We start from the raw sequence: 20,335 nt of genomic DNA on the forward strand, positions 1-20,335 counted from the left end.
CTTTCCTCCACTGTCAGAACATAAACTGCTTTATATCCGATTTCCTCAAGTAAGAAGAAAGGCTTCCAACTTAAATGGGCATAATCAATCTTTTGAATATGCAATTACAGCAAAGCTAAACAAAAATTTAAATAACAAAGAACCTCCCATGTCATCTCTTTGACTCTTCATAAGAAATCTGCCATTTTGGATAGGCTAGCTTTATTACATTCCTGACTCAGACCATGACCTCAGAAAAGGCTGGATGAGCAACTTGACCTGAAAACCTGGCAGCTGAGACCAAATCTTGTGGCTGGGCATGCTTTGTCCACAGTACTAGACAATTCACTTTCAATCTTTCTGCTATCATTTTCATTATCTATATATTCAATCCTCTCTTCATAGATATGACACCACTGGGTGCATGTAGACTAAATATTCCTATTATTTCATCTCTTCCCTTCATGACTACTTTCAACCTTATTTTTTTCTGCCAGTATTTAAAATCACATGAAGAAATTCAGCACTATTTCTTGCATTTATCCAAGGCATAAAAGATTTGTTTCTGTTCCCTCCTCCTTGAGAACAGCTAATTCTTTTCTTTAAATGCCTCTTTTCACTAAAATAAACTCCTTCTACTAAAAACAACTTAAACAAAAACATGGCATTTCTCCTGTTTAAAAATGTGACTCATACAGTAATTTGAGTCCATGATCCTTTTGTAAGGAAATGGGCAAAAAAGCTCATACAATTCTCTATTTCCCACTTCATATAAATGCTAGTATTTTCATGATATTCTTCTTAAAAATGCCAATACAGATTGTGGTGTATTCTCATTGTACCTCAGAAACCTGGTAGAACTTTTAAACCTGGGAAAGTAACAGGAGCTCTATTAGTTTCAGGTACCTCAACTATAACATGGACATAATAATATAAAGTGACTCCTAGGATTCCAATGAGGATCTAATGAGATAATATTTAGAAAGTATATGACACATATTAGGAGCCATATGCAAATGGTGATGTTTATTTTTATCATTAGAATTTGGATTATTGCTTTTCTCCTTAAACTGTCATTCTCTTCACTCTTCTAGTTCCTGATTTCCCTGTTGAATTAAATGCATTCCCATTCCCCAACACTCCTTTCTCCCTGGATCATCTCAGATATTCAGGATATGGTGCTTTTTTCTAAAGCACTTCAAAGTCTTGGTTCTAGACTGTGTAAAAATAGACTCGAACTCTGGACTTCAATCCCCAGAAGCCCTTGCTCCACTTCCCCAGAATGCTTTGAATTCTCATGTGGGCCGAGATCAAGAAGGGATTTAAGCTGATTGCAAAGGCTTTTGTGTCTCTTTTGGACTTCTGTTTTGAGGCAGACGCGGCTCTTCCATGATGTGAGATTATCTTGTTTAGGCCTCTCTGGCTTAGGCACATTTTTCTTATCCTGTATTTTCTTTAATCCTTAACTTTTAATAAACCTCTAAAAAATATAATACTCCTTGCAGAGAGAAACTAATTTCTACCTGCCTCAGTCTCCCCTTAAATTTTAATCTTTACAACTGTGAGCTCCAGGACAGCTCAGACTGGTGTTTCCCTTCCTTTGTATGCTCAGGGCATAGCATGGTTCCTAGAACATATTTATTATTTAATACATGTTTACTGACTGGGCCCAGGAATTATGTCAGGGCAAAACTCTACCATTCTGTCTTCTGGAAGGCAAATGCATGCTTTGGGCTTAGCAATGTTTCTGTCTTCCTCTTGTCCTTAAATCTCAGCAGTCACAGTAACTCCATTGGAACTAGAGCAGACCCAGTCTTTAAGATTCCAGATTCTTCTCTCTAGGCTCTCACCTGATTGTTCAAGAACAGAACAAAGACAGCCCCAGTGACCAGGAAAGTGTATGGAGCTGATGATTTAGGGAATGCTTAGCTTTGGATCATTTCCAAGTAAGGCAGCAGACTTCACTCCTCCTGATGGGGTGCAGGTCAATGGAGAGAAAGAAAATCAGGAAACCAGCTGCCTGGCTCCACTATACATTGAGGATCCCTGATCTCAACTGGCTCCTCACCATGGCAAGGCAATCCTGTGGCATCTCATTCATGGATTCCCTTTGCCACCCACAACAGTCTTCCAAAGATTTCCCTAGTCTCCAGCTCTCCCTTATGGGTTCCTCTCACCCTCTGCTTCACCTTCTCAGCTGAGAACTTGGCCTCATATTTCACTGAACAAAAGCAAAACCTCTCTTCAGAGCTCTCTTATCCTCCACATCTCACTGAGCTCAGCTGACTCCTTTTCCTTTTTGGCCTCCAGATCAGAGGAAAAGTTCATTCTTCTGCTAGCTAAAGAAAATCTCTTTCTGTGGGCAAAGAAAACCATTCCATCACTCATTGAAGCCCATCTATTCCTCCCTTCAGCGCCCCCACTCTTCTTTCATCTTCAGTCTGTCAAAATGCTGCTGTCTGCTCCAGCAGAGGGTGGGCTCCAAAAGGGCAGGGGATGTCCACTGCAGCCCTTTATGTCCCCTGTAAATTAGACCAGGACCCGCCATAGAACAAGCACTCATACATCTTTCTGGATACTAAAGAACTCAGAGGGGATAAACTCAACCCTTCTGGCAACTGCAGGAGACTTCTAGGCCCTTTAGTACCAAACACTGACTTCTTAGAGGGTCACTGACTGATGCCACGAAGGGAGCAGATAGGAAATGAAGTCCAACAGTCTCATCTTACAAATGGTGAAAGTGATGCTCAGGGCTTCACTGACTTGCCCAGAGAGCTCCTGCTAAAATCTCTGAAAAAGAATTCCAAGTTCGGTCCTCCTGCCCCTAAAACTACCTCTGCCTTCACCAGAGCACACAGAAGCCTCTGGTCACCTTGGCTCTCCTACACCTTTTTTCCCCACCCTTACCTGGGCAGCAGCTACTCAGGCCTTCTTGCTCCAGCATCCATGGGGCTTCTCTCTGCTCCAAATAAGAGACCAAGGCTTCTGGGGGAGCTACAAGACCTGGGCAAGGGAAAATCATTAATGAAAAGGATGGAGGAAGCTCATCATTGAGTACTCTTTAGGGAAAGTTTGGGGAATCCAATGACTCCACTCATACACTCTCTGCCTAGGGTTACCACAGGAGTCTGCCCTCACCCCTCAGTGCCTATAAGGCAGGAATCCAAAGTAGGATTGTCTTGTTACCTGCCGGGGGTCCTGGAATGAGCAATAGTTTCCCTTCCCCCCATCCTGTTCTGGTCCATTCTGACAGAAACTCCTAAACTCCCACACTGGGTCCAAGGGTCAGTGTTCTGGGTTAGTCTGAAACCCCCAGACTAAGGGATCAGCTTTTATCCCATCACCCTGCCTATTCTTCCCTCCCTAATGTCTCTCTGATTCTCATGGACTCTTCTCTTGGGGAGTCTCTGCCTCCACTCCTGGGGAATTCAACAATCCTCCTTGGGCCCAATTCTGTCTCTCAGCCAGTCCACTCATCCTGATAATTTCAGAGGAGGGCAAGCAGGGCTTGCAAAAGGCTTACTGGGACTCCTAGAGGAGAGTATGCACAGAATTTAGTGAGGGAGGAGGTCAGGGAACCAGAACATTGGGTTCAAAGGCATTTTCTTTTTAGACTAAGTCCACAGTTTTCCATTATCTGGAAATGGGAGACAGATAGGAGGGAGGGGACAGGGCCCTGGGATTAGAGAAAGGCCTCGGTTTACATTTCACCACAAACAGTTATTATTGGGGTGTCTCAGAAAAAGCAACTTAATTGAATTTATTTTCTCATCTGTAAAATGGGGATAATTGTGCCGCTGAATTAGGAAGATGAAGAGGAAGAAATGGTGTCATAATATTACACAGAAAACCCTCAGCAGAGCCCCAGGCTAAGAGCAGGTCTTTATAAATGCTTTATCCTTTCCCTCCCTAACTCACTGGCTCTGCTGGAGATTTAGGGGAATAGGAGGGAAGACTAAAGACAAACCCGATCTCCTGGGGAAACCTAGGAGCTGTGAGCTACAAGTTTATGCTGGTTAAAGAGAAACAGATCCCCAATTGAAGATTTATTCTATAGGGGAAGAAGGTAGGAGGAAAATCCTCCTGAACAGTTTTCCCATATGGGTTTGGAAGACCCAATTCCCAGTCAGGCAGAGGCGAGACTGAATCAGCTCTGAGATTATTTCCACATCTGAAATTCTTCAACACATATTTGATCTCAGACTTCAGGAGCACCAAAGGGAAGCCTCAAGGTCTCATTATGTAATGGAAAGTCCTTTTACAGGAGAACCAGACAGCAGGAGGCCTGGCTCTGCAACTCAGCATACCAGTCCCCCTCCCTTCATCATGACTGAAAACTGCTTCCAACACTGCCTGCTGCTGAGGGCAATATTTCCCGGGATGGTATACTCGGGGATCAAGAAGAGGACTCCTTACCCATAGAGAGCAGGTTCCTGGTATTCTCCACCATCACTTCCTTGTACAGCTCCTTCTGGGGAGGGGACAAGAGGTGCCACTCCTCCCAAGTGAAGTCCACAGCCACATCCTTGAATGTCACCTCTTCCTAGAGCAGCCCAAGTCAGAGCACAGAGGGCTGAAAGCCACATCACAATGAAGAGCCCACCTCTGGTCAATTGCAGGAGGAAACTAACCCATAGAGAAGGGAGGGGCCCAAAGGTCCCACCCTTTGTCAGTGTCAGAGCCAGCACTAGACGCTGCATCTTTAAAAGCCAATGGAAGTTTGAGAAAAGCAGATCTATGATGCTCTGGAAAGAAGCTGAGGAGTTTCTACTGGGTGAAGGGAAATATCTAGGGGCCCCCATTGCAGCTTGGATCCCAAGGGCCCCAGCAGTGAGATGTAGGAGTCAGTCATATGTCTGCTGCCCTGTTACTGTGTCCCAGTGCAGCCAGCATCAGTGTGAGAATCATCAACATGCCAGAGTCCGAGTCAGGAAGGGGGGAACTGGAGAAAGTAAAAGGCAGGCCAGGGAAGGAGAGGGGGCTTTAGTAACTCCTCCCACCCCAGAACTAATTGGCTCTCTAGGCTGGGGGTTTCTCTCTGAGCTTTCCTGATCTCTTCATCTCTGGCAAGCCCAGCCTATGCAAACTGAATCGAGAATGATATCTAGGAAGGCTGAGACCTCTCTCTGTTTCTGGCTCTCTCAAACTCTCTTTACTAATAAATGCTCATCAATCTGGTAATAAGCCCTGAGATCCATTTTTACTTATAACACCGTGAAAGGCACAAGAAAGAAGAGAATGTGTGGAGAGAGCTCTGGAGAGAGCTTGGGCCTCAGGATGCAGCCCAGGGTGACCTATCCTCAGAGAAGGCTGAGCTGATCTCCTATCATTTACTTGTGGATCCTATTTACCAGTAACTGCTTTTGTCTGGTAACTGTCCAAGTCCTGGTTCTGTCTCCTGACTCAGCCACACATTCCACCAGCCAGTAATAGGTGAAGTGCAGAATCCAGCTCTTGGGCACTTCATCACCGTTCTGGCCTCATTTCAAGGCAGTAGCTGACCTTAGAAGATTCAGGGAAGCCCCAGGGAGTCACATCTAGTCTTTCTACACCCCCAACCCATCTCACAGATATCTGGTTTGCTGCCCAAAGTCGGGGCTCTGACCTTGCCCTGAACTCACACAAGAATCTCTTCATAGTCTGTGAGGAGAGGAGGAGGGCTGGGGCACTGCTGACCCCTCATTATTGATGATTCCAATCAATCACAGCATCCCCAATTATCCCAACTCTATAGCCAATGGTGACCCTCCATGCTATGATAGACATCACTTACCCTGTCTGTTCTTTGTTCTGTGCTCCCCCAAACCTATCAAAGATCTATGCTTCTGCTTAGGGTTTGGAGCTTTAACAGGGAAGCCCCTGAGCCCTTTTATTGACAGACAGCATTCCCTTGCTTTCCCCTTCCTTCCAGCGCTGCTTCAGTTTACCCTTTGGTTAAATTTCACTCCCAGAACCTGCAAATGTGAGCTTCACAATGTTAGACAGAACAGTAGATGTTCACTGATGAAGAGGAGTCTGCAGTGTTTTTAGGAAGAGACACTGAAGGGAAGAGATAATTTGCTTCCTGAATACTCCCAGCAGCAGAAATGCAGGAGTGAATAACTGAAGACAACAGCAGTAGCAGCAGAATATCAGAGAGAACAGAAAGAAGCTTTTTTTAAAAACTACAGACAAGGGGGTAGCTGGGTGCTCAGTGGATTGAGAGCCAGGCCCAGAGATGGGAGGTCCTGGGTTCAAATCTGACCTCAGACACTTCTTAGCTGTGTGACCCTGGGCAAGTCACTTGACCCCCATGACCTAGCTCTTACCACTCTTCTGCCTTAGAACCAATACATGGTATTGATTCTAAGACGGAGGGTAAGGTTTTTTTTCTCTAAATAATAAATAAATAAGTGAAATAAAATAAAAACTACAGACAAGGAGAAAGGGAGGAAGGAGGGAAACCCAGGAAAGCTAAAGTTGTAGACAAAGAAAGAAGGGATCATGGGAAGAATCATGTGATGTCCCATCTGCTCCAGGAGGATGGAAGTTTCCTGTGTTGGACTGCAGGACCACACGGGAGAAGAAGAGGTAGACACAGAGAAGATGGGGACACACCCAGGGCATCTCAAGGACCAGAAACTTTCATTTCCATTCCCTCTACAGTCAGCACCTGGTCTGCACTTCTGGAGATTCCACAAGAGGCAAAAGACAGTCCTTGCCTTTCAGGAGCTCAGTGTAAAAGGGAGACAATACACAGACAATGGGCACAAAGCAAGCTCTGTCTAGAAACAGGGAGAAACGGAAAGAATGAAGGCACTCTGACCAAGAGGGATGAGGGAAGGTTTCCTGTAGAAAGTTTTTAGTCTTTAGTTGGGACTTACAGGAAGTTTAAAGGGGTCAGTGATCTGAAATGTGGAGGATAAATATTCCAGACACAAGATGAAGCCCCTGAAAATGCCTGGAACTAGACACAGCCAGATCACAGGGTGGATAGAGTGGCAGATCTGGAGTCAGGAAGACCTGGGTTCAAATGTGACCTCAGTCACTTCCTAGCTGTGTGATCCTGGGTAAGTCACTTATTTCTGATTGCCTAGCCCTCATCACTTATCTTAGAACTGATCCTAAGATGGAAGGTAAGAGTTAAAAAAAAAATCTTTTCCATCTGGGGTCAGTTAGGTGACTGCCAATAGAGAACTAGAACTAGAGACAGAAGGTCCTGGGTTCAAATATGACCTCTGACACTGACTACCTATGTGACCCTGGGTAAGTCACTTACCCTCAGTTACCTACCTCTTAACTATCTTCGGTCTAATTTTTTTAAAAGTCTACAGCTGAAGGAATCCAGGAGGCCAGGTTCCCCAGATCCAAGAATACAGACAGGGGAGTAATGAATAAGAGAATGAGAAAGAGGGCTTTGAATACCAAACAGAATGTTTTGTATTTGATCCTGGAGGGAATAGGGAGCCACTGGGGTTTATGGAATAGGGGAGGGACATGATCAGAACTGCTCTGTAGGAAAATCAGTCTGGTGGGAGAACGGAGGAGGCCTTAGAGTGGGAAGAACCTTGTGGCAGACAGAACCAGCCGTAGCAGTTTGTCTTAATAGTCCAGGAGGGAGGTGATGTGGGCCTCTACCAGGGTGATGCAGTGACACAGGACAGAAGGGGGTGTATTGGAGAGGTGCTGCAAAGATGAAACTGACTGGTCCTTGCCCCATATTGGATATGTGGTTAAGGGACAGTGAGGAGTCAAGATGGACTCCTTGGTTTTGAGCCTGAGGGATGTTAGGGGTAAAATCTATGGTTGGAATGAATATATTTTTAGTTGGTTGCCAGGGATTTAAATGCTAAATCGTAATACTCAAGTCCGAATGGAATTTTATGATGGTTTATTTACAATAGGGTGAAGATATTAAGGAAGAAAAAGAGGGAAAAGAAAGAGATACCAGGCAGGAGTTCAGAGGCCCCAGGTGGGGGGGAGGGGGCAGAGGATTAAATCTAGCAAGGCTTCCAGCCAAGAGGCTTCCTCCAAGATGAGGGGCCTCTCCAGAGGTTTATGCCTCCAGAAAAGACAAGGAAAGGGGAATAAGCCTTGCACTCACCACCTGACAGTCTATGGGAAGCAGTCTGAGGTGTCATGTTCAAACTCCTCCACCATCAACTTCCACCACCCAGATCCCTCTCACAGGAAGTGAAGTGAAATATAAAGGCAGTTCTATACATCACTTCCTGTGTCTTACATATACCAATGGTGGCTTAAACTTGGCTTTGGACAGCCTAGGGGGCCAGTCAGTTGTTTCTGATTTGTCATTTGCTTGCAACACTTGGGTCATAGACCTTCCTCCCCCACACTTAATCCTTAAGTGGGGATGTATACATTCCTGGTGGTTAAAATTCTAAAGACTAAGCAAAGAGGAGTAAAATCTAAAATTCACAGGAAAGAGGATACAGCTACAGAGAAGGTGGGGATTCTGTCTAGGTGAGAGAGAACAATGTGTTTGGTACACACTGAGCTCAAGATGTCTACAGGTCACCTATTAGGAAATTCCTGTAAGGAAATTTGAGATAAAAGACTGGAGGTCAGCATAGAGATTAGGGCAGAAAATGTAGATCTGAGACTCATTAGCAGAGAAATTGTGCTTGTATCCATGGTAGCTGATGAGATCACAAAGGAAAGAAGTCCAGAGGGAGAAGAGTAGAGGACCAAAGGATGGAGGGACTCCCTCACCCTAACTCTACTGTTACAAGATCTAGGGGAGGAGCCAGCAGAGAAGACAGAGAATCACAGGTCAGAGAAAGAGGAACTAAACCAGGAGAGAGAGAGAGAGCTGTGTCCTAAAATCCTAGAGAGAAGAGAATATCAAGGAGAAGAGAGTCAGAAGCATCAAATGCTGTAGATAGGACTGAGAGGAGGAGGCCTGAGGGGTTGTCTCTATAGTCTCAGAAAGAGAAAAGCATACAGGGGAGGAGGTACTGAGGAGAAGGCAAAGCCTGAGAAGATGGAGAAAGGATGAAGGCCCTACCTTGATGTGGAAGGGGGTTCCACTGATAAATGTTCTTATGGGAAAAGGGAGAGGAGGACTCACACAGGCCAGAGAGACTTGGTGCCTGCAGTCTACTTGTCCTGAGTGGGGGGAGGCTGCAACTTGTAGTGGGGGTGGGGGGTTCAGTGTGACATTTGGGGGACTAGGACAGCTTTGACCCAGGGACCAGATTTCTAGGCAAATATAGAAGAAAGTAAAGAGGTTAACTGTGACAATTGAAGATAAAATACCTGAGGAATCAAAGCTCTGCTCTTCTGAGCACATCAGTTTATTAAAGCAATGTATGCCAACTGCCTAACCAATAAGGACCAGGCCTTTTCCTGGGCTTAGGGCTAGACCTCAAAATCAGGGGAAAAGAAACTGATCTACCTTAAAAGAAATAAATAAAACCAATGAATTCAAAGGAAACAATCCAATGTTGGGTCATCTGCTTCCTAATTGGAGAAAAGATTACGGATTTGCCAAGTCGGGATGGGGAAGAGGGACAGAGGAAGCTCCCTGAAAAGGGGTCCCACTCCTTCCCAACATTGGTGAGCAATCAAAAGAACAAAGAAGCAATAACTAATTGATCAATATGGACCCAGATGAGACCCACTGAATGCCTGAGAGGTGTAATAATTAAAATTACGATCTGTAATAACTAAAAATAAAATTTCTTTCTACCCAGAGATATATATTCTATAAAGTTTATTAGGAAGGGTAGACAATCATTCCTAAGTAACCTGACCACATGGAGCCTAGCCTGCATGTATCTTCCTCATTCCCCCTCACCTCCTGCTCTGTCTCTTCTCATGGTTCCTTCATGGTCTTCTCATCGGTCTCCCCACTCTCTCTCGTAGGTCTCCCCGCCGGTTCTGCCCAACTTTAACTTTTATTGACGTACAGAACATACCCCAACGCAACCCTGACACAACTGTGGTATGTCAGCAATGTTTGATAAACAGGTAAAGCTACTCAGGAAGGGGAGTGGATGAGCTTTCTTGACACAACGGTTTAAGGAAATGTGAGCTTAATATTAAAGATCACATTATAAGAAGGTAGGAGACAAACAGCTCATACACATCTCACAGCTACAGGGAGATGTATGTAGAATAATATTTTATTTTCTCTCCAATTACAGGGAAAAACAATTTCTAACATTCTTTTTTTTTTTAAACCAAGTTCCAAATAGTTTCCCTCCCTCCATTCCCCTACACTGAGAGAACAAGCAATCTGGTCTAGACTTTACCTGATTAATCATGTAAAATATTTTTCCAAATTAGTCATTTTTGTGGAAGAAATCTCAAACCAAAGAAAATGAAAGTAAGGGAAAGAGGGAGGCATGCTTTGGTCTGAATTCAGAGTCCATCAGTTCTTTCTCTGGAAGCAGATAGTTTTTCTCATCATGAGTCCTTTGGGATTGTCTTACAACCCTGAATTGCTGAGAACACAGCTTGTGACCACATAATATTGTTATCCTATAAAATTTTCTCCTGCTTCTGCTCATACTTTGCATCAATTCATGGAAGGCATCCCAGGTTTCACTGAAATGATCCTGTCTGTTATTCCTTATAGCCAATCAGGTTACACTATAATCACACACCACAACTAGTTCAGCCATTCACCAATTAATGAATCTCCCTCCATTTCCAATTCTCTGCTACCACAAAAAGATATGCTACATAAATATCTTTGCATAAATGTTTTTTTTCCCTTTCTTGGGGATCTCTCTGGGATACATGGCTAGATTAAAGGGTATACATGGTCTGAAAACTTTTTGGGCAAAGTTCCAAATGGCCCCCCAAATGGCCAATCAATGGACAACAACTATACCAACAATGCATGAGTGTCCCAGCTTTCACACATTTCTGAATTGATAGTTTTCTTTTTATGGCACAATGGCCAAACTGACAGGCTCACCTCTGTTGGATTCCCCTTCATTTCAGGTCTGATCTCTCCTTCTAAAAGAAACAAATAGTAATTCATAAATATATAGTGACATATACACATATATAATTCTTCCAACTTAAATGGGCAAAATCAGTCTTTGAAATGCCTTTACATCAAAGCTAAACAACAATTTTAATAACAAATAGCCTCCCATGGGATCTCACTGGCTCTTCATAACAAATCTGGATTTTGGACAGGCTAGCTTTATCACATTCCTGACTCAGACCATGACCTCAGAAAGGCTGGATGAGCGACTTGACCTGAAATCCTGGCAGCTGAGACCAAATCTTGTGGCTGGGCATGCTCTGTCCACAGTATTAGACAATTCAGTTTCAATCTTTTTGCTTTTGTTTTCATTGTCTAAATATTCAATACCCTCTTCATAGGTATGACACCACTGAGTGCAGGTAGGCTAAATATTCCTATTATTTCATCATCTAGCTTCTCTGTAAGCATCATGTAATTCCCTTCTTGATGGCTTTCAATCTTATTTTTTCTTCTACTATCTAAGTGCAGATGAAATTCAGCACTCTTTTTCCTGTCTGCAGCATTTATCCAAAGCATAAAAGATCTGGTTCTGTTCCCTCCTCCTTGAGAACAGCCATTACTTTTCTTTAAATGTCTCTTTTCACTAAAATAAACTCCTTCTAAATAGTTTAAACAAAATCACGGAATTTCCCATGGTTAAATGTATTTCTCATGCAGTAAGTTGATTCCATGATCCTTTTCTAAGAAAATGGGCAAGAAAGCTCGTATAATTCTCTATTTCCCACCTTAGATCGATGCTGGCATTTTCATGATATTCTTCTTTAAAATTCCAATAGAGATGATAGTGTATTCTCATTATACCTCAGAAACTTGCTAGGACTTTTAAGCCTGTGTAAGTCACAGAAGCTCTGTTGGTCTCGGACTCCGTAACTATAACGTGTACAAAATAATATCAAGTGACTCCTAGGGTTCCTATAAGTATCTAATGAGATAATATTCATAAAGTGTATGACAAATACTAGAGGCCATATGCAAATGGTGATATTTATTTATATCATTAGAATTAGGATTATTTCCTCCTTTGTTTGCTTTTCTCCTTAAACTGTCATTCTCTTCTCTCCTCTAGTTCCTGATTAGCCTGTTGAATTAAATGCATTCCCATTCCCCAAGACTCCTTTCTCCCAGGATCATCTCAGAGTGAGATTTGGGATCTGTTGCTATTTTCTAAATCACCTCCAAGTCTGGGTTCTAGATTGTGAGCTCCAGGATGTTTACTGACTGGGACCAGGAATTATGTCAAAACTCTACCCTTCTGTCTCTCTCCTGAAAGGCAAACGCATGCTCTGCCCTCAGCTGTATTTCTGTCTCTCTCTTACCCTTATTTCTCAACAGTCAACAGTAACTCCATTGGAACTAGAGCAGACCCAATCCTTAAGATCGCAGAGGCTTCTCTCTAGGCTCTCATCTCCCTAAAGTGAGGTGCTGTGGTCATCTGATTGTCCAAGAACAGGACAAAAACTGAGCCCCAGAGACCAGGAAAGGGTCTGGGCTAATGATTTGGGGAAAGCTTAGCTTAGATTACTTCCAAGTAAGGCAGCAGTCTTCATTCCTCCTAATGGGCTGCAGGTCAATGGAGGGAAGGAACAGGAAACCAGCTGCCTGGCTCCACTCTACATTGAGGCTCCCTGATCTCAGCTGAGTCCTCACTAAGACAAGGCAATCCTGTGACATCTCCCTCATGGATTCTCTTTGCCACCGACAGCAGCCTTCCAAAGACTTCCCTGGCCTCCAGCTCACACAAATGGGTTCCTCCCACCCTCTGCCTCACCTTCTGAGGTGAGAACTTGGCCTCATATTTCACTGAATAAAAGTTGGACCTCTCTGCAGAGCTCTTTTATCCTCCATGTCTCACCAAGCTCAGCTGCCTCCTTTTCCTTTTTAACCTCCAGATCAGAGGAAAAGGTTATTCTTATAGCTAAAGAAAATCTCTTTCTGTGCTCAAAGAATCCCATCCCATCCCTCATCTAAGTTCTGCTATTCCTCCCTCCAGGGCCCCCATTGTTCTTTCATCTTCAGCCTTTCCCACACTAACGGGCTAATGACTCTCTTCCCCTGGGAACCAATAAATGATTTCTCTCCAGTGCTCCAAACACTCATTTGACCTCTTCATCCCCATCAGATACTGTCCAGCATCTGTCCTCAGATTGGGGGCTAAACTGCTAGTAATGGCCATTTGCAGTGAGTTGTGCCAGTGCTTTTCTCTGCTATACATTCCCCCAGAATCCAAATCTGGCTCTCCTAAACCCTCCGGCCACCTCCCCCATTATACCCCTTTAGTGCTTCTTGACTTCAATGCCTTCCCTTTCACGATTGGCTGCCCTGGAGCTGGGAATATTGTAAAGGTGATATTAGAAATTAAGCTGGAAGACCTAGGCAAGGGAAAATCATTAATGAAGAGGATGGAGGAAGCTCGTCACTGAGTACTCTTCAGGGAAAGGTTGGGGAATACAATGACTCCACTCAGACACTCTCTCCATGGGGTTCCCTCAGGACTCTGCCCTCACCCCTCAGTGTCTGTAAGGCAGGAGATCAGGGTAGGATTGGCTTGTTACCCTTTTGGGGGACCTGGAATGAGCAACAGCCCCACTCCCTCCCGTCCTATTCTGGTCCATTCTGGCAGAAACTCCTAAACACACACTGAGTCCAAGGGTCAGTGTTCTGGGTCAGTCTGAAGTCCTAGACCCAGGGACTTTAAGGGATAGGATTTTGTTCCATCACCCTGCCTGCTCCTCCCTCACAACTCTCTGATCTTCCTAGACTGTTCTCTTGGGGAGTATCTACCTCCTCTCCTAGGGAAATCAACAATACTCCTTGGGCCCTATGCTGTTTCTCAGCCAGTGCACTCATCCTGACAATCACAGGGAAGGACAAGAAGGACTTGTAGGAGGTTTACAGGGATGCCTGGAGGACAATCAGTATTTAGTGTTGGGTGGGGAGGGGGAAGAAGTTCTAGGAACCAATCTGGAACCAGGACATTAGTTTGTAGGGCATTTTCTTCAGAGAAGCCTGGACTCAGTCCAAATTTTTCCATTATCTGGAAATGAGAGGCAGCTAGTAGGAGAGGGAACAGGGTTCTGGGATTAGAGGCAGGAAGGCCTCAGTTTACATTTCACCACAGTTTGGGTGCCTCAGAACAAGTTACTTAGTCCAATCTATTTCTTTGTCTGTAAAATAGGGGTAATTGTGTCACTGAATTAGGAAGATAAAGGTGAGGAAGGAGGCCATAACATTACAGAGAAAACCCTCAGCAGAGTTCCTGCCCAAGAGCAGGTCTTTATAAATGCTTCATCCCTTTCCTCCCTTCCTCATTGGTTCTGCTGGAGGCTTAGAGCAATAGGAGGGAAGACTAAAGACAAACCTGATCCCCCCGGGGAAACTTAGCAGCTGTGAGCTATAAGTTTATGTTAGAGAAAAAGATCCCCAATTGAAGATTTATTCTATAGGGGAAGAAGGTAGGAGGAAAATTCTCCTGAACAGTTTTCCCATATGGGTTTGGAAGACCCAATTCCCAGCCAGGCAGAGGCGAGACTGAATCAGCTTTGAGATTATTTTCACATCTGAAATTCTCCAACACTTATTTGATTTCAGACTTCATAAGCACCAAAGGGAACCCCCAAGGTCTCATTATGCAATGGAAAGTCCTTTTACAAGAGAACCAGGCAGCAGGAGGAGCCTAGCTTTGGCACTCAGCATACCAGTCCTCCTCCCTTCATCATGACTGAAAACTGCTTCCAACACTGCCTGCTGCTGAGGGCAATATTCCCCGGGATGGTCTACTCGGGGATCAAGAAGAGGACTCCTTACCCATAGAGAGCAGGTTCCTGGTATTCTCCACCATCACTTCCTTGTACAGCTCCTTCTGGGGAGGGGACAAGAGGCGCCACTCCTCCCAAGTGAAGTCCACAGCCACATCCTTCAAAGTCACCACCTAGAGCAGCCCAAGTCAGAGCACAGAGGGCTGAAAGCCACATCACAATGAAGAGCCCCCCTCTAGTCAATTACAGGAGGAAACTAACCCACAGAGAAGGGAGGGGCCCAAAGGTCTCCCCTTTGTCAGTGTCAGAGTCAGCACTTGAAGGTGTGTCTTTAAGAGCCCAATGGAAGCTTGAGAAAAGAAACCCTATGACACTGCGGAAGGAAGCTGAGGAGTTCCTACTGTGTGAAAGGAAATATCTAGGGGTCACTTGAATCTCAAGGGCCCCAGCAGTGAGATGTAGTCATGTCTGTTGCCTTGTTGCTGTGTCCCAGTGCAGTGAGCATCAATGTGAGACTCATCAACGGGCCAGAGCCCAAGCCATGGAGGGAAGAGCTGGAGAATGCAAAAGGCAGGTGAGAGAATGAGAGGGGGCTTTTGGACCCCTCCCGCCTGAATGAACTGGCTCTCTGGGCTGGGGGTTTGGCTCTGAGCTTTCCTGACCTCTTGATCTCTGGCAAGCCCAGCCTGAGCAAACTGAATCGAGAATGAGATCTAGAAAGGCTGAGAGCTCTCTCTCTCTTTCTGCCTCTCTTAGACTCTCTTTACTAATAAATGATCTTCAATCTGGTAATAAGTCCTACAGGAAATGCTGAGGCCATGCTCTATGGGAATACTGAGAACAGAGATTTTCTGGAAACAGCAGCCACATCAGCCTCGGCACCTCTCCTCAGAGATGGGGAGCTCCACACTTTAGTTCACATCAATTTCTCTAGTGAAACCTCACAGAAGCAGCTTCAGATTGGACAGAATTTTTAGAGTATCAAATCCAAAAATATAATGCAGGAGAAAAATGTAATTTCACTCCTCATGCCATGAGGAAGAGGATATCTGACAGGGCTGGATAAAATCATAACCGAATTCATTTGGGAAAAACCAAAAGATCAACCATATCAAGGAAAGTGATGAAAAGAAGCCAGGATAAATGGGGACCAGCATGACCAGAGCTCAGACCAGATCACAAGTCAGCAGTCACCCTACAACTGGGGTATTGGTAAGATAATAAAGAGATAAAGCAATGGAACAGATTAATGAAATAAGTCCTGTCAAGTGTCAAACAAGCAATTTGGGAGAAAATTCCTTATTTGGTAAAAACTGCTAAGAAACCTAGAATGCAGCCTGGAAGGAAATGAGGCTCAGAGCATAAGCCTATACCATACTCTGCTAGGCATGGTTTAAGGAAATGTGAGCTTAATATTAAAGATCACACTGTAAAAAGGTAGGAAACAGCTCATATACGTCTCACAGCTACAGGAAGATGTATGTAGAATATTTTATTTTCTCCCCAATTACAGGGAAAAACAATTTCTAACATTCATTTTTTTAAATTGAATTCCAAATAGTCTCCTTACCTTCATTTCCCCCCACCCTGAGAGAGCAACCAATCTGATCTAGACTTTACCTGATTAATCAAATAAAATATTTTTCCTAATTAGTCATTCTGTGGAAGAAATCTCAATGCAAAGAAAATGAAACTGAGGAAAAAAGAGAAACATGCTTTGGTCTGAATTTAGTCCATCAGTTCTTTCTCTGGAAGCAGATGGCTTTTCTCATAATGAATCCTTTGGGTCAGTCTTACCACCCTGAATTGCTGAGAACACAGCTTTTGACCACACAATGTTGTTATCCTATAAAATGTTTTCCGGCTTCTGATCCCAGGTTTCTCTGAAATGATGCTGCCTGTAATTCCTCATACTCAACCAGGCTACACTATGAGTACACACCTCAATTTGTGTGAATCTTGAAATTTCTCAGACTTGTGAATGTTAAAAATTTCCCCATTGGGGAATTCTCCATTGGAACAATTCCCTACTGGGAACATTCCCCATTTGAAATGTGAGAACTCTACTTGGATCAGAAATGGGAGGACCTCTACTCCACCCGTACTTAAGACTGCTTTAGGAGAAAAAACTCCTTGCTGAACAATGAAAAGTACTTAAACCCATACTTAAGCCATGCCTATTTTTAGAAAGGGGTGCTATGTACCTATAAAGATCAGGCAACTTGTGAACTTACAAGGAGCAAAGCGCTTTTCTGATGTGAATTACTCAGAAGTTTTAGTCTACCCAGAAAAGGTGAGAGCAAGATGTGAATTAAGAAGGTGATAACAAAATGTGAATTCAGAATGGGCTGTCCTTTGGAAAACGTCTACTGTGATTGGTAGATGGAAGAACTTAGGGGAGGTAACATAGGAGAAAACCCACTATATAAGAAAAAGAACAGATTGTTGAAAAAAGGTCTGGAGATATATAGGCTCTGGAGGACAATGTCTAAGGAGGTCTTTCAAGGGAGGCTGACTCTGGCTGGAACTCCCTCTGGGGAGACTCTGTCACTAGAATCCTTGTGGTGAGTGATTAAGGACTGACTGATCTTTTCTCTTAAAGGCTTAGGCCTGGGCTGGCCAGGGCTGCCCTGGGCTGGCCTATTCCTTTCTCATTTATTTCCTTTTTTTCTCTCTCTTTCTTTGATTCCTCATTGTATTATTAATTAAAATTCTCTATAAAACCCAGTTGACTTGGGTATATTCATAATTGGGAATATTTCCCTGGCCGACCACCTTAAATATTTGATTTAAAACAAGACACTGTGGTGAAAACATATTTTCTGAGGACACAATTTACTCAACCACTCTTATATCTACTACAATTTATATCTTCCACTATTTTAATCACAACAGTTTACAACCTCAACTCTTTTAAATACTCCAGTTTAGGGCATCCATTCTTTTAAATGCCACAATTTGTTTGGTCATTCCCCAATTAATGAATCCATTACCAATTCTCTGCTAACACAAAAATATCTGCCATATAAATACCTCTGTATAAAAAGGTTCTTTCCCTCTCTTGGGGACCTTTCTGGGATACATGCTTAGATCAAAGGGTATGCACAGTTTGAAAGCCTTTTGGGCAAAGATGCCACCAAGACGAGGCCAGGATGTCTCCCTCAGGACCTCCCTAACCCTATTGGCACAGAAACTCGCAGGCCTTCCAGGAACTCAGCCCTTCTCTCCAGCCTGTCCAACCAGGGAAGGACCAGACCAGGGAGGAACTCTACAGAACAGAGGAGGAATGTAGCCAGCTGCTGGCTCTGGTACAAACGGCTCTGCTCAAGAACACGGGAAGCTCCTCTCTGAGAAAAAGGCCCCATTTCTGTGTGGGGGCCCTTCCTGGGCTCCCCCCAAACTCCTCAGACTCCCTCTGGGTCAGGGAGCTCAGCAGCAGCCCAGTGGGGGGGTCACACTCTGGAGTGGATACAAAAGCCACAGGGGAGCTCTCTGGGCCTCCCCAGCTGCCCGACTCTGGCTGTCCCTGGCAAGGACCTGACCATTCCCACCACAGGCTCCCCTGGCATAGGCTGACCTTCCAGGCCTTCCTCTCCCCTCACACTTCCCTCCTCCTCCTCCTCTGACCTCTGGCCTCCTGGCTGATCCTTGGCCAGGACCTTCCCTGGCCAGATTCTGGGCCTCTCCAGGGGCTGTCTGTCTCCCTGCAGGGAATGTCCTCCCTCCTGCCTCTGGCCTCGGAGCTTCCTTCCAGTCCCAGCTGAATCCTCCCCTGGGGAACCAGTGACCTCCCAGAAGCTGAGAGCCTCCCTCCCAGGGGGCCTCCCTCCCTCCCTCCCAGGGGCCTCCCTCCCTCCTTCCCAGAGGGCCTCCCTTCCCCCCCCTGCCCCTCCAGAGCTGGTTTGGACACGGCTGCTGAGGGCTCTCCTCGGTCAGACTGGGGGGGCCTGGAGGGCAGCCGATGGCTTCTCCCTTCCTTTGGGCTGAGCAGTGCCCGGCACACACCAGGTGTTCCTCCACACTGGCTCAGCTGGGCTAAGAATGGGGGACAGGAAGGAGCTGGAGGGACCCGGGAAGACTCGAGGACTTGAGGCAGAAGCCAGGGAGCAGCCCGGGGGACAAGGTCTTCCCTGAGGACCCCACAGAGCAGGGGACACCCTCGGGCTCTGCTCCAGACCAGACTCCAGAGGGAACAGGGGAGAAGCAGCAGAGAAGAGGCTGGGAGGGAGGCAGGCAAGCAGAGAGCCAAGACAGGATCCCCAGACAGGGAAGGACAAGGAGTCAAGGGTCCTCCTGGGCCCTCACCTGTGATGGGAGAAATCCGGCCTGGGAGGCAGCGCCTGGGGGAGCTCTGGGGGTCTGAGCGGCCCCCGGGCCAAGGAATCCCTGCCAAAGGCCAGGAGAGAGCCAGGAAGGGCTGCTCCTCCTGCCTGGGATGGGGGGACAGACAGGGCCCAGCAGGAAGGAGGGAGCAGCTTCCCAGCCCATCTTGGCTCAGAGCCAGGGAAGGGCCTCCTGGCTGAGGGGCTCCCATCTGGGCCTGGAATGCACTTACCTGGCCTGCCAGTCTGTCCCTCTCCAAGGCCATCCCTGGCACTCCAGGCTCCCTGTAGAGGCAGCAAAGGAGCCCAGTCAGTCCCTCTGGGGAGCCTCCTCCATCTTTTCCCGGCCTCGTCTCCCCACTCAGGCTGCTGCTCCCCACCTTCCCCCCACTTTCTGGACCCTCAATGGAGCTCCTGCCAAAGCTCTTCCCAGCAGGCCTCCCTTGGCCCAGGGAATGTCTGACTTCTCTGCCCTTCTGAGCAGCAGGAGCTGGCCTGGAGCCCCTCCCAGGGCCCTCCCTGCCCTCCTTCCCAGTGTAGAAAAGCCCATCTTCCTCACTGCCTTTGGGCTCCCTCTCTGGGCCAGTTGCTCCTGCTGGGAGCTGAGCAGAAAGCTGCCTGGATCTCCCTCCCAGCTCAGGATCTGGCTCAGCCCCATCCCTCCTGGGGCCGGCCCTGGGCCTCTGCACCCTGAGCTGGGCAGGGAGAAGGGACCCAGAGGAGCCCAGGGTTTCCCTTCTCTTCCCAGGCCTGAGGCTGCCCCACAGGGATCTCCATGGGGTGAGGGGCCCCAGGAGTCCCCCAGGGCCAGGCCTGCCCTCAGGGGAACAGCCCAAGGGCCAGGGGGCCAAAGAGGGGCCCCAGGAAAGGCTTTTGGCTCCTGGGAGGGCCTGAGTGGGAAGGCAGAGCTCAGAGATCCTCCCAGAGGGCCTGGCCTGAGGGCAGCACAGAGGACTCTCTGAGCAGGAGCTGGGGGTCAGGACACCTGGGTCTGGAGTCCCTGGGCCCCTGGAATGGCCCCTCTCTCCCCCTAGACCCCTCCCCAACCTCTAGACTCCAACCCAGGGCTGGGATTCCCCTGGGCTACCACCACCAGACTGGGCAGGAGAGAGACCCCCTCCCCCTGCATCACCCCTCCTTCCCTCCCCCATATTCCTAGGGACCCTCTGCTCTCCCCCAGACAGTCTAAATACAGCCTCAGGGAAGTGGGGGCAGCAGAGAGCTCCATGGGGAGAGCAGGCCCCATGGAGGGGGTGATGAGGGAATGTGAGGCCCAC

At 46.4% G+C, this 20,335-nt stretch overlaps 1 protein-coding gene across 1 annotated transcript in view; it reads right to left on the minus strand.

Moving 5' to 3' along the window:
- LOC130456467 (zinc finger protein 664-like) overlaps positions 1-20,335 on the minus strand; it is a 29,421-nt gene that overhangs the window by 4,543 nt on the left and 4,543 nt on the right. Inside the window, exons 2-6 of the mRNA XM_056812671.1 lie at positions 19,292-19,343; positions 14,786-14,909; positions 10,904-10,944; positions 4,396-4,522; positions 2,887-2,982 (exon numbers count right to left, since the gene is read on the minus strand). Coding sequence (XP_056668649.1) covers positions 2,887-2,982; positions 4,396-4,522; positions 10,904-10,944; positions 14,786-14,909; positions 19,292-19,324 — 421 coding nt within the window. The 5' untranslated portion in view covers positions 19,325-19,343. The remainder of the gene's footprint in view (positions 1-2,886; positions 2,983-4,395; positions 4,523-10,903; positions 10,945-14,785; positions 14,910-19,291; positions 19,344-20,335) is intronic.

The sequence above is a fragment of the Monodelphis domestica genome, chromosome 1 (assembly GCF_027887165.1).
Source record: "Monodelphis domestica isolate mMonDom1 chromosome 1, mMonDom1.pri, whole genome shotgun sequence".
In the NCBI taxonomy this organism is placed as follows: Eukaryota; Metazoa; Chordata; class Mammalia; order Didelphimorphia; family Didelphidae; genus Monodelphis; species Monodelphis domestica.